The 21,837-nt window shown below is 49.3% G+C and overlaps 1 protein-coding gene across 2 annotated transcripts in view; it reads right to left on the bottom strand.

Annotated features, from left to right (window-relative positions):
* Positions 1-21,837, bottom strand: part of NEURL1B (neuralized E3 ubiquitin protein ligase 1B) — a 145,200-nt gene that overhangs the window by 32,167 nt on the left and 91,196 nt on the right. The window contains exon 1 of one of the 2 annotated variants that reach the window (XM_072872312.1): positions 3,614-3,747. The exons of the other annotated variant lie outside the window; for it this stretch is intronic. Coding sequence (XP_072728413.1) covers positions 3,614-3,644 — 31 coding nt within the window. The 5' untranslated portion in view covers positions 3,645-3,747. Of the gene's footprint in view, positions 1-3,613; positions 3,748-21,837 lie in introns of those variants that run through there. 2 annotated transcript variants of the gene reach the window in all.

Here is a 21,837-nt window from a genome sequence, read left to right as displayed (position 1 = left end):
CTAGCCCGCCAGTCCTCAAGTACTGCTGGGCTCCCTGCATCTTCAGGGTGGCTTCATGCCCCCATCTGGCTACTAACCATTTTCTGAGCACCATTCAAAGTGTCTGCTAAGGAAAGCAATCAGCATGGAGAAATTAGCACCATCCACGACGTTGGGGTGCAGATGTGCACTGCTTGCTGCCTCGCTCACTGGTGAGTTAACTCAAGAGAGCAACTCCTCTGCGGAGCACCACAGGTAAGAGCAGCCACAAAGCCATAAAGCCCGATGTTGGTATGCGACCCATCCACCACCAACATCCGCACGGCCTCCCGGCCCGCTCTGCAGGTCAGGACAAGTTCCACCCATTGGCTGCAATGCTGCACACCTAGTTTATCACCTGTAGGAGACAGAAAAACGGCGTGCCTCAATAATAAAGAATTCACTCTTGCCTAACCACCTGACTGCACATCGTCTCAAACAATGGGCAGCGGTACAGGGAGGGAGGCAAGAAAGCATCGACATCCAAGCATAAATTCGCACACTGCACTGGAGATGCAGTGGGAGATTCTCCCACTGGAGATGCAGGAAGGGTCGGCAACGGGCTAGTGCCGAGTGGCAGTGGCCAGAACCACAGAGGAGCCCGAAGGTGAGGAGGTCCGCGCACCCCTCCGAGGTCAGGCCAGCCCCAGCCGTGGAGGCAACCGTCCTGCTGGAGGAATGTGTCATGTATCATTTAGCTGTCATCTAGATAAGAGCGATTTCCACCACCACCTCAGGACCGTTGTTAAGCGTATCTGACACATCTCAGCTCTTTTCCATTCAAATGCCTCCTCAACCGGTTCAAATATAGAAGCTGCCTTTCATTAGCCCTAGCCTATTACTCATTTCAATACCACTCTGGTTAGAAACCTCTCTGTTAATTTGACAAAGCCTTCATCCGTTGTGTGTTAACCATTAGATACTTGGCAAACACAAGTTTTCCAAGCTCCCGATACAAATTTCGCCGGCACCGATAGTGTGTGCTCTTGTATCATTGCATGGAAATGTAGAGAGAAACGGTGAGGCTGTGCAAGGATTTAAAGATGCAACAAGCACAGAAAACATATTTGAACAAATTTAGGTATAAAAATTAGTTGAACTGCATTCAATAGGATTTAAAATTGAATTCCACTATTTGAGAAGAGTATTTCCATTTCTATATAAAACCTGAATTGTTGATTGTTCAGCTTTTCCAGGAGCCAAATGATGAAGGTCCCTCCACATTTCCTCTACATTTGATCAGAATGGAAAGACATTTTCCACCTTCAGTTATTGATGGTGAATGAAATGACAAAAGGGGAACAACATCTGTAGGCTTCTACAGTCAACTGATTTAACACAACAGGTAGGCAAATTTTAGTTTGGGAGTGTTCTGGTTTGGGTTTTTTTTTTACTAAATAAACTACTACAGCCCCTGGGACAGGGGAGAGCAATTCCTCTGTTAGTTAAAATGAGAGTGAAAACGCATTGCTCAGTCTGCCAGGGTGAAGAAAGAGGTGCATTTTGGACAAAGAAGAGGAAAGACTTAATTCTGATTGATTATCTTTGAGTAATTCTAAACAGTCATAGCATTTATAAATAGGATTTCATCCAACGATGCAGTCTTCTGGAAAAACTTTGTAATTTTCAAAAGGACTGTTCCAAGAACAGTTCTAAACCTGCTTCCCTCCGTAATGCCATTTGGATAATGAAAGACAAACAACGCATCCGAGCACATCAATATGAAAAATTGCTGAATTGTGTCCAACTTGACAAAATACATTTATAAACTGCCAAATTGCAAACATCCAAAATCTCTTCTGCAGCCACAGGTTAACAGCTTCTTTTGACTGTCATTACTCTGTAAAAACTGGACACAGCTGAATTTGGGGAAAAGACACATTTTCAGCATCTTCCAACATATTAGCAAATGGTGTTCAAGTGTCCTGCATGTTTTTGCCTTGCGCAATTTGACAAATGTTTGCAAATGGACTATCCCCAGCAAAGCAATCCTTACAGACAGTCCCCACCTGGCAGGACAGGACAGAGATTTTCTAGGCCACCAGAACAATGTTAGAGTTGGGAGGTCTACATAAATCAAGTCTTCAGTTTTTTCCATCAAACTTTTCCTCTTTCTTAATGACTTATTTTAAAAGCACCGTTAGGAACTCTTTAATCCCAGAAATGCAGTACAACTGATGTCATCCCTTTTTTTAAATTCACGTGTGTAAGGCTGTGCATATGAAGGCTGCTCAGGAGAGACTGTTCTAGCAATAGGCAGAACGGCTGATACAACTCTCAGCCTTCTAGAACAGAGCTCACAGCTAGATCCCATGTCCCAGCAGGTACAGATATTTTTTCTTTGGGAAGTTCTAGCCTTACCGAGGTAACCTCCCCTGACCCAAGGACATTTCCCTGGCTCTCCCAGGTTTTTTGCATGTGCCCCTTGACATCGCCTCTAGCTGAAAAGCCGACCCACAAAATGAATGTTTGCCAAGGTCATGCATGCCTTACAATGCCTTTATTTGCCAGTTGGTAATGTATATTAAAAAAAGAAAACTTCCTTATTGTGAAAGGAGCTAATTTCCCATTTAAATGTAATAGAGAATGAGAAGAGATGCAACTAGAAATCTAATCACAGGTTCCTAGCTCAACCACAAGCCTAGCAGCTTTCTTTTGTGCCTTGAAGGTCCCAAGCACCCTCTCTTTGCAAAGACAATATATGGCACATCCAAATGCAAATCTATTCCTCTCTTTATTTCTATATTCAGCTCCCTGGCTGATTACAGGGAGGCATGTGTGTGTGTGTTCAATAGGTCCTCCTGCTTCTTTAAATAAGTTTAATAATACCCTTTTTATTTATGGGAGCCCAAAGTACAAAGGATGCAATGCAGGAGCTCTACAAGAGCAGAAAAGAAAAGAAAAGAAAAGCAAACTAGCTGAAGATACAGACTGGCAAGGGCTCAGTAATTCAATACTGCTGATTCTATAGAGACCAACTGCTTTTATTATGCACCGATTCTCTGAGGAGGAAAAAGCCCCACAATTATGAACTTGCAAAGGAAAAGAACCTGTACACGTCTCACGTAAGAGCCGAATTCACTAAAAAGGCAGTTTAAAACCAAGGCAGTCTACCAAACATTTCAGACCTGCTTTCAAATAGTTTTTCTCTGGTGACTCTGAACAACTAACCTCTCTTCCCATTAAAAAGTTGTATTTTTTAAAAAAAGAAAGGGAAACGAAAAAGCAAGCCCCTAAAAGGATTCGACTGAAAGGCTGGGGATCACTGCTTCAGCTGCCAGAACAGCTCCACTTCACCCGCTTTTGTCGCTCTCACATGGGCGAAGCTGCACCCCGCCGCTTAAGCATCACCGCCCCGGTGCCCGGCGCGGCGGGGACCATTACCAATAATAGTAATAAAAAATCTTTTGAAATATTCGGCTTATCCCGGGCCGCTCCGCAGCGGCGCGGGGCTCGGACCCGGGGGCGGCACAGCCCGCCCGCCCCGGCTCGCCCGCAGCATCTCCCGGGACGGGACGCGCCCACCGCCCCGCAGACCCCGCGGGGCAGCGCAGCCCCCCGCGCCCCGCCGCCGCCCCGCTTCCCCCGCCGGTACCTGCCAGGGTCTTGTGCACCGTGTTGCCCATCGCTCCGCTCGGCGGCGCGGCGGAGCCCGGGGCGGCCCGGCGTCCGCAGGGCCATGGACAGCGCCCGCCTCCCGCTGCCGCGCTCCGCGCCCAGCCGCGCCGCCCCCCGCGCCGCGCCGCGCCCCGCCCCGGCCCGCCCCGCCGCCCGGCCGCGCCCGCCCCCGGCCGAGCGGCCGCGGGGCCCGGGACGCCGCTGCCCGCCTCGCCGCCCCTCCCCCGGCCGGTGCCGTTCCGGGACCCCTGGGGCTGCGCGGCCGCCGAGCCCGCCCCGGCAGCGCCCGCGCCCCGCCCTGCGCGGGGTCGTGACGGGGGTGAGAAACTACGGCGAAAACCGGCTGGCATCTGTTGCAGGAGCTGCCAGCCGGGGCTTTGGGTAAACACCGGCCCGGCTCGTTCCGAGAGGGCCCACCGACCCCAGGAAACTACTTTTTGCCTCTCTCCCTTAGAAGAAAAAATTCTTCTTTCCGCCTTAGGAAAAAAACGGTTTGGAGAGCAGGAGGGCATGGCTGGCAGTTGCAGCTTTATCCTCAGGACAGCCCTTGCTATCAGCAAAACCTTCCCAGAGGGTACGAGCGGCATTGGGAAACGCTGGGAGTCGATAAACCCGAGCTCTTTTCCCCTCCGTGCCATTTACTTACGAGGTGACCTTGGATAAGCCACTTTGCATCTCAGTGACACGGCTTCCCCATCTGGGAATTGAGGGTATTAGCAGGAGTGTCGTGTTGGCAAATTCGTTATTAGTTTGAAGCACACCGATACCATGGTGACGAAGGACACCTCAGCCGACAGCCTGAAGTACAGTATTGACAAGATTTGCCTCACAATTTCTCTCTCTTCCGATCTCAGACGTAAAAGCATGTTTATAGCCCCATTAGAGAAGAGCAAGGGCTTCCTTCTTCCTGGTCGCGCTTGTGCTGCTGAGGGGTGATGCTGCCAAGCCTTTCTTCTCTGAGGCTGTTTTCTTAGTTTTAAGAATGGAGAAATGGGAGGATCAGAGCTACAAAACGTGCTGCAACCAGCACAGGGGGCTGATGCCACGGTGCATAGTGTTTGGGAAAATCCACCGTGTCCCTTAGCAGGAGTCACATCCTTGGACTATCACAGGTCCAGGGACACAAAAAAAGTGGAAAGAGGGGGAGAGCCAAGCACCAGTAGCTCAATGGCCTGGCAGAGATCAGGCTCTGATCTATTGTAGGGAAGCTAAAATAACAAGCCTTTAATCCTTAGGTCACGTTGAACAGGTCAAGTATGGCTCAGGAGATGCGAGGGGACAGAAAAACCTGATTTCCAGTATTTTTTGCCATCGTATGGATTTGTTAAAAATGGGATTATCGAATGAGGCACCAGCAGCTGTTCTTAAAAGCCCTTGCACCCATCTGCTGTCATCTCAGGTTAGCATATGTCTCCCACTGCCTTTGGTGCCCTGAGCTGTAAACCACAGGCAGGACCTGTCAGAGGGCAGGAGCGAGCGCACTGAAGCACAGTGCTGCCCTTCAGGGAGAAGGCGAGGGAGCAAAGTCATCCTACTTACACAGAGGGGAAAGTCCTTGTTTCACTAGACAGCGGGGAATGGGAGGCTTTGGCTAATCCCGGCCGGTTTCCCTCAGCAGGGAGTGGTAGTTGTTATTTTAGGGTTTAAATGAGCTTTAAAAAGCCAGAGGCGGCAGAGGGGTTCTCCACAGCTGGGTCTCTGCGACTGCCTGGGGGCTGCCAGGGCGGCTCATGTGCGTGCCATGCGTGGGCTGTGTGCCACCTCCCCGGGGGCTGCCCGGGAGACGCGCCACGTCCCTCCTTCCACACTCCGACCACACCAGCCCAGAGACGGTCACTGCCTTTCCCAAGGGTGTTCCAGCCCTTCCTCCTTCCCAAAAACGAGGTAAAAATAGAAGACAATAAAATGGAAATGCACATCCTTAGGACACAGAGGCAGCCTCCAGGAATGCAATCAACGCTCCTACTTCTTGGCATTGTAAAAATGTAGAGTTTGTTAAAAGAACCCACTTCACACAATGCAAAACAATAAGCACGAGAAATAGCGCAGCGAGGATGACTTCACCCTCCCCAGAAACCACACTGAGAAACTACAAGAGAACCAGAAAACGACACTGAGCGGGGACTGAAAGGCAGTGCAAAGTCACTGCTCAGCCTGGAGAAATGCAGAAAGGAAACCAGCTGTCCCGAGCAAGGAACCACAAATGAAAGCTCATTAGTATGTTAAAATCCTTTCCGCTCCAGCAAGTTTTGATAACTATTGATAACACACTTCAGTAACTTCTTCTGTAAGCCTGACAGATGGCTGCTCCTCTGAAGCAATCCCCTTCCCTCTCTCACCCTGATTTTGATCAAGGGACAGGATGACCTGCATGTGCGTGTCATTTGCTTTGGTATCTGCATTTTCACTTATGGCTATAAAATAGTAATATCACCTAAGCTCCTTCCTGGTATTTTTTATGACTAGATCTTAAACCATTTTGCAGACACCCTGAGTGATATTATCCTTATTTCATAGGTGATGAAACTGAGGTACAAAGAACCCAGGAGACACGAACAAGGTCACCCCGTCGGCCATCAGCAGCCTCAGAGCAGAGCTCTGGAGCAGAGGAGCCACAAAACACTTACTGTGTTGGATCCAGCTCACAGGACCGGAGACTTTTAGCCACGTGCACTGTACTGCTGCCTCTCCCTCTGCGTTTTCTGTCCCCCCCCCAATTAATCTCAGTAGGATCAGTGGAGTAAGATCAGGGTAATACCATGCAAGGGAAGAAGTCTCTGAAAGGCGTTCTGTATTACACTGATGTCAGACATCTACTTCCCAGCTCACTTTAATCACCTCTAAATCTTACTGTGCATGGATGTGTACCCAGGCCTTTAAAACTGGGACAAAAAAGAAAAGCGAGACAAATTTCTTTCTGAATCAAAAATGTGATGAATTCCACCTGAGGTCTGTCACAGACAGGGACATGATGCAAACCCTCCTATACCCATGTGTACAGGCCAGACCTCTCACAAGAGGGTATGGGCTGTACTGAACTGTTACCAGGCACATAAACACAGTCCTATAAATGTAATGTTTCTGGAGATGCAAACAGCTTATAAAGAACAGCTACGTTTCCACTGATTGATACAAGCCTGCGGTGTAACTTCAAATGGGTTGCATCGTCTGTGTAAATCCTTTGGGGGCTTGAGTTTTGGGGGATAAAAGACCTTATGAAATGTAGGGTATCACCATTAGCAGCTGCCATTCTTGTCTATCTAACAGATGGCAGTAAATAATGACAGACTCATATCTTTCAGCAACAGTGAGATAAAACACTGTAAAATCTGTCTGTCTTTCCCCTTCAGGGCAGCAAGTCCTCCTGTGCTTGAGCAGAGCAATCTCCCCCGATCCCCGATTACAGCTGCACCGCCGGGTGCACCTTCCCTGGCCGCAGAGCAAGGCTGCAGTTGCCCCTGCTGCTGGCTGCTTCCCAGCAAGCACCAGTTTTGCTCTTCCACTCTCAAACTGGCCAGTTCTGTCTTGGTCACAGCTGAGCTCCACTGAAAACCTGTGGACCTCCCTAAATCTCTGTCTTTTACCAAAGGCCAGATTGCTGCCTGCAGATATTTCCCTCCAGAGCTGTGTATAACCCTGCTCCACAGCCTGGGGGCTGGCAGCTCTCACTCTGGTTTCACACCCCTGCGCCTTCAGTTCTTCTTTTTTTTCTTTTCTCTGCAACTCTAAGTCTGAGTAGATGCTTGGAGTATCCATTTCTCTTTCAGCACCATCTGTCTGGAGCTCTGAGACTGTCCGAACCACTTCCACTTCCATCACATCTCACCTTGAAACCTCCCTTTCCCTCCCCTACTTAGCAGGAGCTCCCTGGGAATTTTCAGAGACTGCAGACGAAAGATACCCTGGAAAAATACGTGAGTCGACTTTACGAGCCTACGATGCTCTTCCAGCATGCAAATACTACCATGTCTAAAAGAGTACAGTTACTCTGAGATGCACATCAGTGAGATATAATACATCTTCTTCAACAAGTTCATATCCAGCATGGATGCACCAAGCAGTATCACGGAAATAATTCCTTCCTACTGACACATGCACAGCAAAGAGCTCGTTTCTGTAGCTGTGCTGAATGGTGCTACATGCTTCCCCCTATAGAAGTCACGCTCCCACCGGCACCTTGTGTTTCCTTTCCTCATCCTACTGGCTGAAGTGACTGTCCAGGAGAGAGCAGATTAGACTGATAAAAGCAAATGTTACTCATCTCACAACTTCCCAGCCTCCGCACCTCGCCGATGGAAGGAGAGTACTAATAAGCCTCGCTCCTACTTGGAGAGGAGCAAAAAAAAAAAAAGCTGTTCCCTGAATTCCCATAATACACATTTAAAGAGGTATTTGTTTAGGAGGGATGCATGTACGGAGCGTCCTCCGGCACCACGCAAAGCCATCCTGCCACCCACGCCTTCCAGCTGCTGAAAGCAATTACTTTCCTCCCCTCCTCTCAGCACTAGCACAGGATGCGCCGGGTCTCCGCAGGTCATGCACAGAAACTGGTTTTTACTTTCTTTTTTTTTTTCCTGTAAGAAATCAAGGGAAGCAGGAGCTTCCAGCGCAACAGTAGGAAAATCTTCCAAAGAGCTTCTTGAACTGGCCTTGACTGCGCAGCAATTGAAGCTGCTTCCTGATCCGAGTCCTTACTGCCTGCTGGAGATTTGGCAGCCTTGAGGCTAATTTACCCAAAGCTGGGGAGATTAAACCACATTTTCTGGGAGATAGGGTGGAATGGTGTTGGGCCAGAAGTGACCCATGGGATCTGATGCAGACAGGGAAATGCAACCTGCAGAGATGGACTGGTCCCATGGTCAAGCAAGACCTTTGTGGCTTCAAAGAAGCAGTGACCATCTGCCCTGACCACACTTCTATATTCCAAGTGCAGCAAGTGGCTATGACATGCGCCAGCTATGCAGTGTATGGAAAAGTAATCTCTGATGAGATGCCAGACCAACTCTCAGCCGGAGAATGTGTGGGCATTCCTGGCAAAAACGACTCCGTGATGGATTCCTCAGCCGTAAGGAATTACAGCCCAGGCAGAAAGAGGAAAAGGAAATGGTGAAACCACAGTGCAGCAAAACGCAGTTCACTGTTATTCGCACAAGCCACATCTCAAATGGCTTTAGTAAGTATAATAACACAGTCCCCAAACGGCAGCAGAGGCAGTCACAAAGGGCAGAAGCTGGAGTTGCAGCGAGGATGACAAGGCTGCAGGGAGGAGGAAGGAGAGTGGAGCCAGCAGAGAGGAGGCATCAACGGGAGACTTGGTGAAAGCATCTCTTTCTGGAAAGAGTGTGGTTGGGCTGATTGTTCTGCCATGTTATTATTTACTTCACATAAACAGCACTTTCTCTCCAGAGAACCCAAAAGCGCCACCTCGGGTTGTTTCCCACCCTTTCCACAAGGCATGGGGAGGTCATTCCATCTGGCAATGACCAAACACAGGTCTGACCCTGCAGCCCCAGAGGCACCAGCACTGCTAAGAGATGCTCCATCTGCAAGTCCCAGACGAATGCCCTTTCCTTCGGTGGGGGTGGAGGGTGGGTTGGGCCCATGTAAGGAAGAATTTCCAATTTAGAAACAGAGACAGTTCCTATTATTGTTAGTGGAATGTCAGCATCTCTAGTCCCAAGCACCACTGTCAACAAACAGGCTCACAAATGCTCCTTCAGCATCAGCCAAAATAAAATCCATGAAAGCATCTATAACTCAGCATTCACTACACACATAACAAGCTCTCCTTTTTCTTTTTAAATCCAGTCTTGTCCACATAATTTTAACATAAAGGAACTGGTTGTGGGCTGTGTTATCAAATGAGTCATCATTTTATGTGACAGTGTAATATGATTTAGAGAATTCTTGGCACACCAGTATGGATTATGCATTATAATCTCTTAATTTGGACTGTTAGCGCTGTGCGGCAGTGACTGGAGCGGGACGGAAGGAGCAGGCTATCTGAATTACCATCCTAGCTCTGCTCCTGCTTTGCTTTGTGACCTCCACAAATTAGTTACCCTCCTTCTGCCTTACTTCCTTCATCTGCAAAGCAGAAACACGCCTGTGTCTTACAGCAGGGTTAGCTAATGTTCGCCCAGAAGATCTGAAGAACATTACATAAGTGCAAATTATTATTTTAATAAGGGAAGAAAAGCAGAAGGATTTTGTTTCGGATGCAACAGGCTGATCTTCGGAAGTACTATCAGAACTACCAGGACACAGTCTCTGGGTGCTGTATACCAGTCACAAGCTAATTGGAGATAATGAATGATTTTCAGAAACACCAGGAATAGGAAGTGCTAACAGGAAACCTAGAGATTTGCAAACTGGGACTCTTCAGAAAATGAGCATAATTTCTGATAAACATTGATATGCAGAAGATAAATAAGAACCCTTGAGAAAATCCCCCTCCCATCCCCCAAATATTGGATGGTAATGTAGTCTCGACAAGCAACATTGGGTCAACAGCCCTGGAACTGAGATCAGCTATAATTTCCTGATGGGGGAACCCAGGCAGGGGCAGCTGAAGGAGGACCTGCCACCTCCAGGGTCAGGAGCTGTGTTTGGCAGGTAGGGTGATGAGGGATTAGGATGATGAGCAGCCACCCTGGAGGAAATGGAAGTGCGTGTGAATCGGGAGCTGTGGACACTCGTCCACTTCAGGCTGGACTAAAAGTACCAGAGTCCGTTTACCCAGTCCCACTCGTCAGAGCGGAAAAGTTTGGGATCAGAGTGTGCTTGGGAGATCCAAACAAACAAACCCAGAGCCTAACATCTGCAACTGTTACTCCTGACCCCCCTAAGTTTTCCATCCCCTCTGCTTTTGTAAGTATAAACTGGCCCGTATTTAGCAAAGGGTCACTAGGCAGGGAGGAGACTGGGTACCCATTTCCACAGCTATCCCATTCCCTTGGGCTAGCTGCCTTCTGAGTCTGTGAAGTCTGGCTTCGTCTGCACTGTTCAGTGCAGTCCCCTGGTCTGGTATTAGCAGGGAGCAGTATTTCTACAGGCAATGAGGGTGCATTTTATGAGACACAAATACTACGTGAAGAATTTGGGGAGATGGAAAAATCCTCCCCAAAGAGAAGAAGAAACCTGTCCAGAAGAAATGAAAAAACCACGATCTACATTTGCTGGCAGGAGAGTTTCTTCTGAGTTCTTTGAAAAGCAGCATGTTGCTGCCAAGGCAAATCTGTCAGAATTGGGACGCATCTGGGGTAGATAACTGGCCTTTCCTGGGGCTGACTAAAGACCAAGTTTTTCCTAGTAAAGGAAGAGAGGTCGCTGTGACAGACGAAGCAGGCAGACAGCAACGGGTGGCCTCTGGGAGCTCTTTGGGGAAGGGATGACAAGCGAGAAACACAAACATAGGACGTCTGCCCGTGCTTTGAGCTCTCTCACCTGTTACTCATTTCCCCAGACAGGGCAATGACTGAACAGCCACTTTTCAATGCAGTAGCTATTTTACATCTTAGGAGCTCATGGGGGGGAAAAAAAAAAAAACCAAACCAAAGCAAACCCCACGTATACTACCTCTAACACCTTCTGAACATGGGACCAACTTCTTAAGTCTCTATTTGGGAATTATTCTCTTGAAATGAAATAGGAAGAGGAGGAAAAGGGATGGAGGGATACTGGATAGCACAGAAAACTGTCAAGAAAAAAAACATCTCTCACGTCTTGCTCGACCTTCCCAATCTTTTCACACATATTGTAGCAAAAGAGAGTTGACCCTTGACGGCTTGTAGTTCATTTATAAGTGGGAAGCTCTATGCCCAGGGGATGCTCGTGCTGCCGCACCAGCTATCCAGGCACAAAGCTGTTGCCTGATGGGCTGTGGGAGAACTCTGCACGGGCCAGAGGCAGAGCACAGCCCACAAAACCCCGCACCTCTGCTCGGCTGGACCTGCCATGCCAGGGCTGCACAAGGGACTGCACGTGGCTGTCCACCAGCACGTCATCTCGGAGGAAGAACGCATGCAGGGACCAGCGAGGCGGATAGAGTATCCACGCAGAAATGAGCAAAGTCTTTTGTTCTGCACACCTCCTGCATTTCATTCAGCACACCCAGCACAAGCGAGGCGAGAGATGAGTGAGTCAAAGCTCTTACACCGGATGTGCCTCTCCAAGGGCTCAGCAGCGGTGCTCCTGGTGACGGTGAGATCAGCGCCTGCCTTGCCGCCACGGCTCTGCGCCGTGCCGCCCGCACGCTCACCCTCGCTGCCTGCTCGCCATGCTCAGCGAAGAAGCCCGCATCCCACCGCCCATGCCTGCTTCACCTGGAGCTGCCGGGGGGATGGAGTCACCGCCATGTTTGTCTGGGATTGCAGAGCCACCCGTGGGGATTTCTGGAGAGAACCTTCACCAATGTGAGAGCAGGCGCGGGATGTCCCACAGCCACAGTGCTGCTCTTGGCCTGGGGTTCACACTCGCTTGCACAGGCACCGTAAGGATTGCTGTGTGGTCTAACCGCTCTTCTCTGGGGGCTTTCCTAGAGGAGAAGACCCCTAGGCAGCAGCCTCACCTAGCAGAAAACATGTCTTTGGCTGAGGGATTCAGCTTTGCTGCTCCTATGGGCTCCTCCTCCTAGCTCACACTGAGGAGGGGGCCACGCAGAGCATCGTTTCTGCTGGTACCCCAGTGCTGCAAAAAGGCCACTGGCTTGGGCAGCGGGAGAGCTCTCTGGACGACAAATGTGGTAGCTCCCCAGGGAAGCCGGCTACTGAATCCTCCCTCCTTGAGCTTCAGCCTCCCCTCCCTGCTCAGAGCATCTCCCAGAGCATCCCTGGGCATGACACAGGTGCTCCCTGCGCATGACACAGGTGCTCCCTGCGCTTGCAGGGCCCTTCTGTTTCAGTCCCAAGGTTGGTGCCAATTCCTTGGAAGGTCTCCCACCATCAACGCTCCTCCCCAAAACCCACCAGTGCCAAAGTGGAGCAAAGTCTGTCAAAAAGTCCAGCCAAATCAGCACAAACACAGCAGAGTATCTCTGAGCAGAAGGGCAGGAAGAAGCAGCAATGGGCATGGTGGGGCAAGGACCGGGATGGACAGCAATAGCTTATGGCAGCGTTGCCACCAAACACCCTGTGGTTTCAAACCAGAACCCATGCATTGCTCGTATTAAAAAGCCCATTGGTATAGAGGAGAACCCAAATGGGAGAAACTCACTGGACTTTCCCTTAACTATGAACACATCAGAGCAGCGTGAATGTTGTTATTCCCTTTGTTAGCTCTAGCTCTAGCACTCACAATAAATGTTATCCCCTGTTTTCCACAGATTGTCCTTCTGGAGCTGCGGCATCGAATCCTGACCCCATGTGCAAAACACTGCTGCCTTTATCCCTAGCCCCGAGAACATAAAATCAAATGACAAAGAACCTAATCTCAGCTGTCCTCTTCAGGGCAGAACAAGACACGATTTATAGATTTATATACACACATGCCCATCTATTCATCCTCTTAGCAAACAGTTCATGAAGTGTGCCTTAAGCCTTTCTGAATCGGGCAATTCTCTGCTTAGACAATCAATCCCTAACTGAGAGTCTGCAGGGAAAGACATCATGTTGCAGGAATGCTGCAGAAGCTGTTGCATATACTGTTCCCTTTGTTGAGAATAGCATCTTTGCCTTGGATATATTTTTTTTCATCCTTAGCCATTTAATTTCATGAAACGGGGCCCAGTTCCAGCAGGCAAGAAGAACATAGCTAGATTTTGCTTCTCCTTTCCTGAAAGGCTGAGAAACCAGATTTAAAAAATGTGCTTAGTGGGCGTTTGGTGGGACGAATTCTCTCCCATAGTTCGGCATTTTTGAGATAGAGAGAGAGCAATAGTTACGTTGCATATGGTGCCTGGTTTTTCTTCTGTAGCAGGTAGCCGAGAGAGTTGCCACTTCCCTTGCCATGAAAAAAAATCACAGTAGCTGTTTTAATTCAAAAAAAAATCTGCAAGAGGCTTCAGGTTAGACCTTTTGTCAAAAAGGCTCAGTGCAGAAATTCGTAGAAATTTATCCAGTGCTTGTGTGTAATGAAAAGCAAATTATACCTTGACAGCAACCTAAAGGTCAGGCAGCTGTCTGGGGCATGGCCTATCTTATTCTCTGCAGGCCAGCACCAAACACAACAGAGATTCCCAGTACATGGCTGGGGCTATTACGCACTTGCCTATAACCATAGTAACAATAATAACCCTTCTGAGAAACATCTGATTCATCTCTCACAAGGACTTTAAAACCAGATGTAGCTCCCTTGGACATAACATGGGTGACAGCAGGATCAAAGTTTCTACACACATTCAAGTCTAAAGGCATAATTCAGCATTACTATCCTGGCAGAGCTGGCAGAAAGGACAGATGCGCAACAGGGCAAGTTTCAATCCTTCTCTGTCCTCTGATGCCACCCATGGCAGTGGCGGCCCCAGCAATGTCCAGCCAAGCCTTTCGTCTGCATCCCCATTATGGGGGAAGGTGTTGGAGCTTGGGTGGAGAAACCATAAAAAACAAGGGTGATTCCACTGTAACTGGTGATCTTAAGCCACTGCAGAATGACCAGTGTGAAGACCTGGCTGACGCACCACACCGGGCACTTGCACGCTCGGTTTACAGGAACACAGACAGGTAGAGATCTCCATGTACTGTTGGGAGAGGGTTAGGAGACCACGTAAGTAAGGAACAGGCAAAAGGAATAAACCAGAAAGATTCCTAATGAATGACGTTCCTGTTTCCATGCATTCTTATTAGCAAAATAAAAAGCGGAGAAAACAATTGCCAAGATGTGCTACATCTGCAGAATTGTCTCCAAATTAAATGCGTATCCATGTTCTATAAAGCATCAGTAATTCTTAAAGTCTACTGATTTTTTCATCTGTCAATTTCAGAGACTTCCCAGCAGATACTGGCCTAAACCTGCTATGTCAGCTATTAAATAGAGAGACAAGATATTTTATTTAAACAAAAAGCAAAACACCCCCATGAGACTCAACAATTCGGACTGAAGATAACAGCCCTGCAGCCATGAAACATGGTTTTAAAGAAACTCCAATAAATAGCTCCAGTTACTAAGTCTTGCCTCTGTGTTGCATATGCTAGGCAAACTCTTCCTTTTCAGTTCACGGGGAAGCCCTTTTCCACCAGCCGGCTGCAGAAATCCATCCTTTTAACCAACACACACCTCTGCATCGCCCAGCTTTCTGCTCTACTTCCACATGGGTCATTGCAGCTGCTGGCACAGGGCACCTGACAACACGGGCAGCGAGTGCATCATCCCAGCTCAGCTCAAAGCACGGAAATCAGTCACGAGCAGTGCCAGCCCTCCTGAAGATCAGTAATAATGCTGGGGAAGCTGGACGATAAGCCTGGCAATTATTTTTTCCCCTGAACTCAGTGACCTGATTTATGGCTATTTACCTACATTTTAATTTTTAATGATTTCTAGTAACGAACCCTAAGCCTGAGACTAACTGTGAGAGCAGGGAAGTTCCCCAGAGCCAGTTTCTGATGGCAGCGCATGCATCCACATCTGTGCAGGTTTGTGCAGAAGGGACCTGCCTGCCGGTTCAGGTTCCCCGTGGGTACCGTCGGGAGGACCGTCTGCCCAGGCTGCACTTCACTCAGAGGGCTATGTCCCGGCGGGCACTAAAGACAGTGAGTTTGCACCAGTTAAGACCCTGCAACTGCATCTGGTCAGTTTTACTCCCATATACAAGGCTGAGATCTGAATCTTGATGCCTTTTCCTCTGTGACTTGGAGCAGGACACAGGATTCCTCCCTTCCTTTGAGAGGCACTTTGAGATAGGCAGCTGAAAGACAACTACTACAGCACCACGTGGATTTAGGGATGTTTACAAAACTGCAGAAATCAGAGCTGTCTAATAGAGAACGCTGAATTCATTACGCCCCCAGACTAGGTTTGGGCTCAAAGAAATTTCAGATGACAGGGATGTTACAAAACTTAATAGGACATTAAAGCCTTTCTTTTGCAGTGCCAGAGAACCAGCCTTTTGGCTTGACATTCAGCCCTTCCCTTTGAAAAGCCTGAGCCCCATCCCTGGCTTTGCACGGTCACAAACGAGGACCACACTGGCAGGTCACTTAGCACATCCGCACCTTGTGAGGCACACACCAAAGCCAGCACGGGGGGTGAGAGGTAAGGTAGTGGCCTGGCTTTTCCAAAGGAGCCAGCACCAACGCGTGCCCACGCTGACGTGTGCTCCTGGCAGCTAACTTTCCCAGGAGAAGGGCTCGGCAATGTCTGGAAAACAGCTCTTTCCAAAGCATCTCACACAGACTTATGAGAAAAACGAGGTCTCCCCAAGCAGCAATATCTACAAAATATTGCTGTAAGTTTTTTAATAGGTTTTCCCATTGCAGTGCCCAGGCAGCACATCCAGAGCAGTGAGGTGAGCCACAGCTCCCCGAGGAGGCTGGTGACATTGGCCAGGGAGGGACACGGGCTCAGGGCACAGCTTCCTGGGCTGACCTGTGAGGTGATGCTGGGACACCTCAGCTGTGTGCACGTGAGCCAGGATGGATCTGGGAGAGCTGCTGCTGCCCCTGGATGTCCTAAGGCATGGGGACGTGCCTGCAAGTGAACTGAACCACGCGCTGGCACAGGGCTGTGCGGGGCTGTCTGGGCCATCTTGGCCTGTTCAGAGATCTCAGAGGTTGTGATAGAAGCTCTGCAGCTATCAACTTCAGCAGCGTCTTGGAGGGAAGCTGTGTTGATGGGCATAGCATGGGCGAGGTGTTCAGTCCTTGTATCTTCCAGCTAGCCCAGCTCTTGGACCAGCTTCACACTGACAAGCAAGTATGTGGCTCCAGCTCTCTTGGTTGTGGCAGATAGCTCTCTTCATCATGCCCCTGTTCTAGCTCATCTCACTAGTGGGATCCTTTGGCTTGGACTGGGTTTGCTCAGGGTAAGAGCTGCACTGATTTTTGAGATTAAATCAACAGAAAAGCTGTCATTGATTTTCCTATGGCCATGAATTCACTCCCTGTATTTTAAAACTACGTCTATTCTGAATGGAAGGACCCATTCTTGCAGTGCACTTTGTCACTGAAGGGTTTTATTTAAAGAGAAGAGGAAACAGCATCTATTATATATGTTTGTGCAGTGAAAAAGTGGCGATGTCTCACAATACTTGTGATACCTCTAGGTATTAAAGACAACAGTTTGCAAGACATCATCTCCACTGCCTAGCAAGGACTGAGGCTGCTGCCTTCACTATGCTCTTGGCTTACACTAGCCCATCCATCACCTGCCTTTTTAACTGGCAATGATAAGGAAACTATGCATGCGAGCAGCCATATGCACCACAGGGTGTAATTCCTAACGTCCCAGAGCAAACATTTTTCCTGGTGCTAGCAGGTGTTTCAATCCTTCATCTGGACTTTTATGAACAGTGCTGCTGGGTATCTCCTTCCAGCTGCTCCCAGTATCTAGCTGTCAGCTGTGTGCCAGCTGAAAAAAAAAAACAGGGAAAGTTTCTGGGGCATCTGGAGCAGCTCGGTGAGCACTGCCATCACCCTGCAGCTTGGCCTTAAAGGCTGGTAGAGGAAGAAGGCACGAGGGTGGTAACTAGACCAGCTGCTGGCTCCTCATGTTCCTTTGGACTCGGTGGGTTGTGTTTGTGCTGCAGCCGCCAGCATAGCATGGAGCAGCTCACCGTGGCTAGGCCTGGGCCACAAAGCCAGAGGGAGGGGTGGGGGGAGGACTGGACAAGTGGGTCACTTGGCTACTGTCCCCCCAGGTTCATATTGGTCTAACTTCTACCCCAACAGCAAGACAGTGGTCCCCCCTTCTTCCTGCTTCCAAGCAAAGCTGCCCACAGCAAGTGACATCATATGCAAGGCTTGTCCCCGCAGCTCAGAGAAACAGCAGTCACAAGTGCTCACGCTCTGCCTTCTCAGGAGGGGTTTTCATGACACATTTTTCCCATGCATCTCAGTGTTTCATAAAACACAAACAAGCCTCAGAGCACTCCGAGGAGGTGGTGGCTGTTGTATTGCATTTCTACTCTGAGAAACCAAGGCACGGAGATGTCACGGAGCTGGTCGCAGCCCACTGAAGTGACTGGGAAAGTCTCCTGCTGCTTCAGTGGGAACGTGGGTTGGGGCCTCCAGCCTTCTCCAGGTGGGGAAGCCCCTGGCACAGCTAAGCAAAGTTTGCAGTTGCACAGCTGGGGAAACGGCAGCCTGATGAGCAGCTTTCCCGGGGTGCGAGAGGACTCCACATTAGGAAGGAACAGGACTGGAGCTGGCTCCCCACAGCAGCACCACTTCACAGGACATGCTTTCTGCATCACAGCAGGAGTGGACTGGCCAAGTCCCCATCCGTTCACCGTCTGCACCCAGCCTGGTAGAAGATATTTATTCCTAGAATCCGTGGGGCTTTATCAGTGGACTTCAACCTATAGTATCTCCCCGTATATTTCTGGGCCACACACAGCCCTGCTCAGCCTGGAGCCGCAGCACTCTCCTACTCCAGTCCTGGAAAGGACTCAGGGTTGCACTGCATACAGAAAGGGTTCTGGGCTGCTGGCAAGCTTCACATCAGGCTCCAAAACGACTCTCATCTCTGAGCTGTGTCAGTCCCAGAAGCCAGCTCTCCAAAAACCAAAAGGTCAGACCACATAGCACGTTCAGCAACACTCTCATCGCAGCAGTCTGTAGTGGATGGTATTTCTGGGTCTGCAGCCATTTAAAGTCCCCAGCAATTAGAGAGGCAGAGTCCCAAGTCTCTCTCTGAAAAAAGGCAAATCGCTGATTAACAAGAAATGGAATAAGGAAAAACAGGACATGGGTTTACTTTCCTTGTTTCTTTTGCTGTAATTGTTCCAGATCTGTCCAAGGAAAGCATCCCTCAGGGCTTATCAGAGCAGCCACCGCAAAGCAGAACAAAGGAAACACCAATCATTTCCAGTAAATCAAAAAATGACAAGCTTTAACCTTCAGAAGAGAGCAGATTCCTGCAAAGGGTTTGGCTGCTCTGTCTTTGAGTTTCCTTTTCCCCAGTCCTGGTTTCCTAGCAAAAGTTTCCTCAAACAATAGAGATTGGCATCAAAAGAAGAAAGAAAAAAAATTAAAACAGCCCTCCTTTCACAAATAGGCTTAAAATGGAAAGACAGGGCTTGTCACTTGGGAGCGATTGGTTACTCTGCAGTGTGGCAGCTCTGAGGACTTGGGTCAAGCACCGCAGCCCTGTTGTGCCGGAGCTGTACTGTCACACAGGGCAAAAAGATGCTTCTTGGCTCCCTCTCCCTCCCTTTCTATGAGTAGAAGAGATGTTAGGGGACTGGGAAGTCGCTACACATATCACAGAGCTGTTGCAGAGAATGACTACACCGCAGCAGCCCACCACGAGGCTGGTGAGCTGCCAGCAGAGTCTGGGAAGGGTAAACGCAGCTCAGGCATCACGTACCAGGTGCTCAAAGGACACAGCCTTCCTCAGACACATACTGCAGCCAGGCACAAGCTCAAAGAGGCTGGGGTGGTCCATGCATAGCTCTGGGAACCGGACACAACCTAACCCTGCTCCTCTCTGGCACTAATTCCCTCTGTAGTTTCGCCCAGTTTATGTGCATTAGTGTCCTCAGATGTAAAACAGACTTAAAGAGGTCTCCAGAGACAAAAACAGCTACATGTGGATATTCTGGCAATGAGGGATTGGCCCAGACACCATGCTGATCCTCCTCTCCTTTCAAAAAACCACATGTGATGCTGAGCAGGACATGCTGCTTATCCAGCGGGAGTCAATGGCAATTCAGTCCAACCTGAGGATGCACTGGTTTAAAAGACAGCATCACCTAAATCAGCAGGAGTAAATAAACCACACACCTGCACACACACCTGTGACTGTCAGAAAAGACAACATGTGAGGGTAAGGAACCAAGAGATTCCTTGAGAGCTGCAGATGTTAGATACAGCTGTATAATTGCTTGGGCTGCTGTAAATCTAAACTCAAGGGCCTCTTTTTTCATGGAGGATGCTTTTCAAAACCCCACAGGGAACAAAGAAACCCTTCCTGTTTTACCCACACATCTTTCCTCACCTAGGAAGAAAACAGGTATCTCAAAGCCTTCTTTTCTGGGGAACGAGACAGCACCATAGAGTCACATCCATGGGGAGTGCAGGAGCGTGACGGGTTGGTGCTGTGGACTGGCTGCCGTGGATGACCATGCCTGCTGGCACGTTCCACCCTGGCTAAGCACACAGGGACTGCAGCACAGCCCCTTCCTGCCCCATGGCGCTCCACCCCTGGGTAGTGAATCAGCTTAGGCTGACTGGCTGCTTCCAAGCACCTGCCAGAAACAAGCTTAACCCCGGAGGACATGGCAGACATCGACAGGAGCTGATAAAGCGTGTGTACAATGGCCCGTGATGCTGGTGTCTGCGTGCGTTCACGCAGACCTGCTCAGGTGCAGCAACTGCCTTTACCCACGGCTGCTGCCACCAGAGCTTGTCTGCTGTCCTCCACAGTCACCGTTCCCAGGCCATGCTGTGGGTCACCATGTCTGGGGCAAGCCCTCGACAGGCTCATAGACCATGCGTGCAGCTCTACCTTCCTCTTGTCCCAACTCAGACCCCATTGTTTTACCATCTTTTAATCTAACTGGGCAGTTAACAACAGGAAAGATTTGTTCGTGAGACTCACTGGGGAAAATGCTGTAGTAGACTGCAGCTGAAGCAAGAGCTATAAAAGGGTAAGTCGCTGCTCCCAGGAATGTGCACCAACCTGAATAACGGGCTGTGCAGAAGACTCTGCTTAGACCTTTGCTAGAGCCAGAATTTGAGCAGCAGGGATGGCTTGGGCACTGCACAGGCAGGGACTCTCGGCAGCACATACGAACGACTGCTCCAGGCCAGTGGAAGAACCATGTGCCTCAGACAGGGGACAATTGCTCACTCTTAAAAAGATAAAATCAAGGTGATTATAGCAAAGTGGATCTTCTGGTATTTTCCCAGTTACCAGAAATCTTAATTCAAGGATATATTTAGCAGAGGGGAGAACTGGTTTGCTGAAGTGGAAGCAGGTCATTAAAAGGTAAGAGAAAATTGTCAAGAGAACACCTCAACCACAAATGCTCCTGCTGAACTGAATTGCCACCAGGACGAATGAGGCAAGGACATCAAAGGCTCGTCTTTGCTTCCCCAGTGAGGCCATGGTCACATCCCAACAGCAGCCGTGGGTTTCCCTAGGAGAATACGACTGCATTTGTTGTATATAACCATGCATATGGTTATATATAAATGCATATTTATTTATATAAATAAATAACCATGCATTTGCCCTCCTTCAGTGAGCTAGGCCATCATAATTACGATATCCTGAGCACTGATGAGGCCTCATGCAGCCTGTTTTGCCAGTTCTGTGTTTGAGAAGTGACTCATGAGCACGCTATCAGGTTACTGTATCGTGGCCGCTGCAGCCACCATGCCTGCCAAACACCGGGGGAGAAAACCTCTGCTGCTCTGGCACGGGCCCTTCCAGCGTACGTGGAGATGTGTTCAGAACGTTTTTTCTTTAGAGAGGAAAAGCTTACAATTTTACAGCTGTGCCATGCTCATTGCAGCCATGGGGTATATTGGGAGAATGAAGACAAAGCACTGGTCGGGGTCATGTTCCGTCGGTTATGTAGCAGCACCTCCTTCTCCCTGCACGTCTCCAGGAGGAAAGGATTCAAGGACAGCTTATGTCTACCCAGCATCATGCTTTGAGGTATGGTTTCCAAAGACACCTGAGCTTCCCTGACCCATTTGCCACCGGTGTTGACAGTTGACTGCTAGGGTCAAACTGCTAGAGGGTCATTTCTGTGCTGTGGAGATTGGCCATTATCAGAGTGATCCACCCCACGGACGTCCCCATAGATGGGGGACAGCGACCCTTTCATTAATGCCAGGTTTCCAGGAGGTCCGACAGCTCCAGACAAAAGCTGTTCCCAGTGTTATAGACACTGCAGCAGGTCGCAGGTTGTCTGCAGGAGGGTAGGAAAGGCCAGGAAAGGAACTTGGACTTCCTTTGGGTCACTGACCCGACCACAGCACCCATATCTCTGGAGTGTGCTCTGATAACAGCCTCCCAGATCCTGACCCCCTGAAACCCAGCTGCAGGAAGAAAATGTCGTGCAAAGGAACAAAGCTCCCATCCTTTGCTTTGCAGATT

Source organism: Ciconia boyciana, chromosome 9, assembly GCF_034638445.1.
Source record: "Ciconia boyciana chromosome 9, ASM3463844v1, whole genome shotgun sequence".
NCBI classification, from domain to species: domain Eukaryota; kingdom Metazoa; phylum Chordata; class Aves; order Ciconiiformes; family Ciconiidae; genus Ciconia; species Ciconia boyciana.
This window is presented reverse-complemented; position numbering and strand designations above follow the sequence as displayed.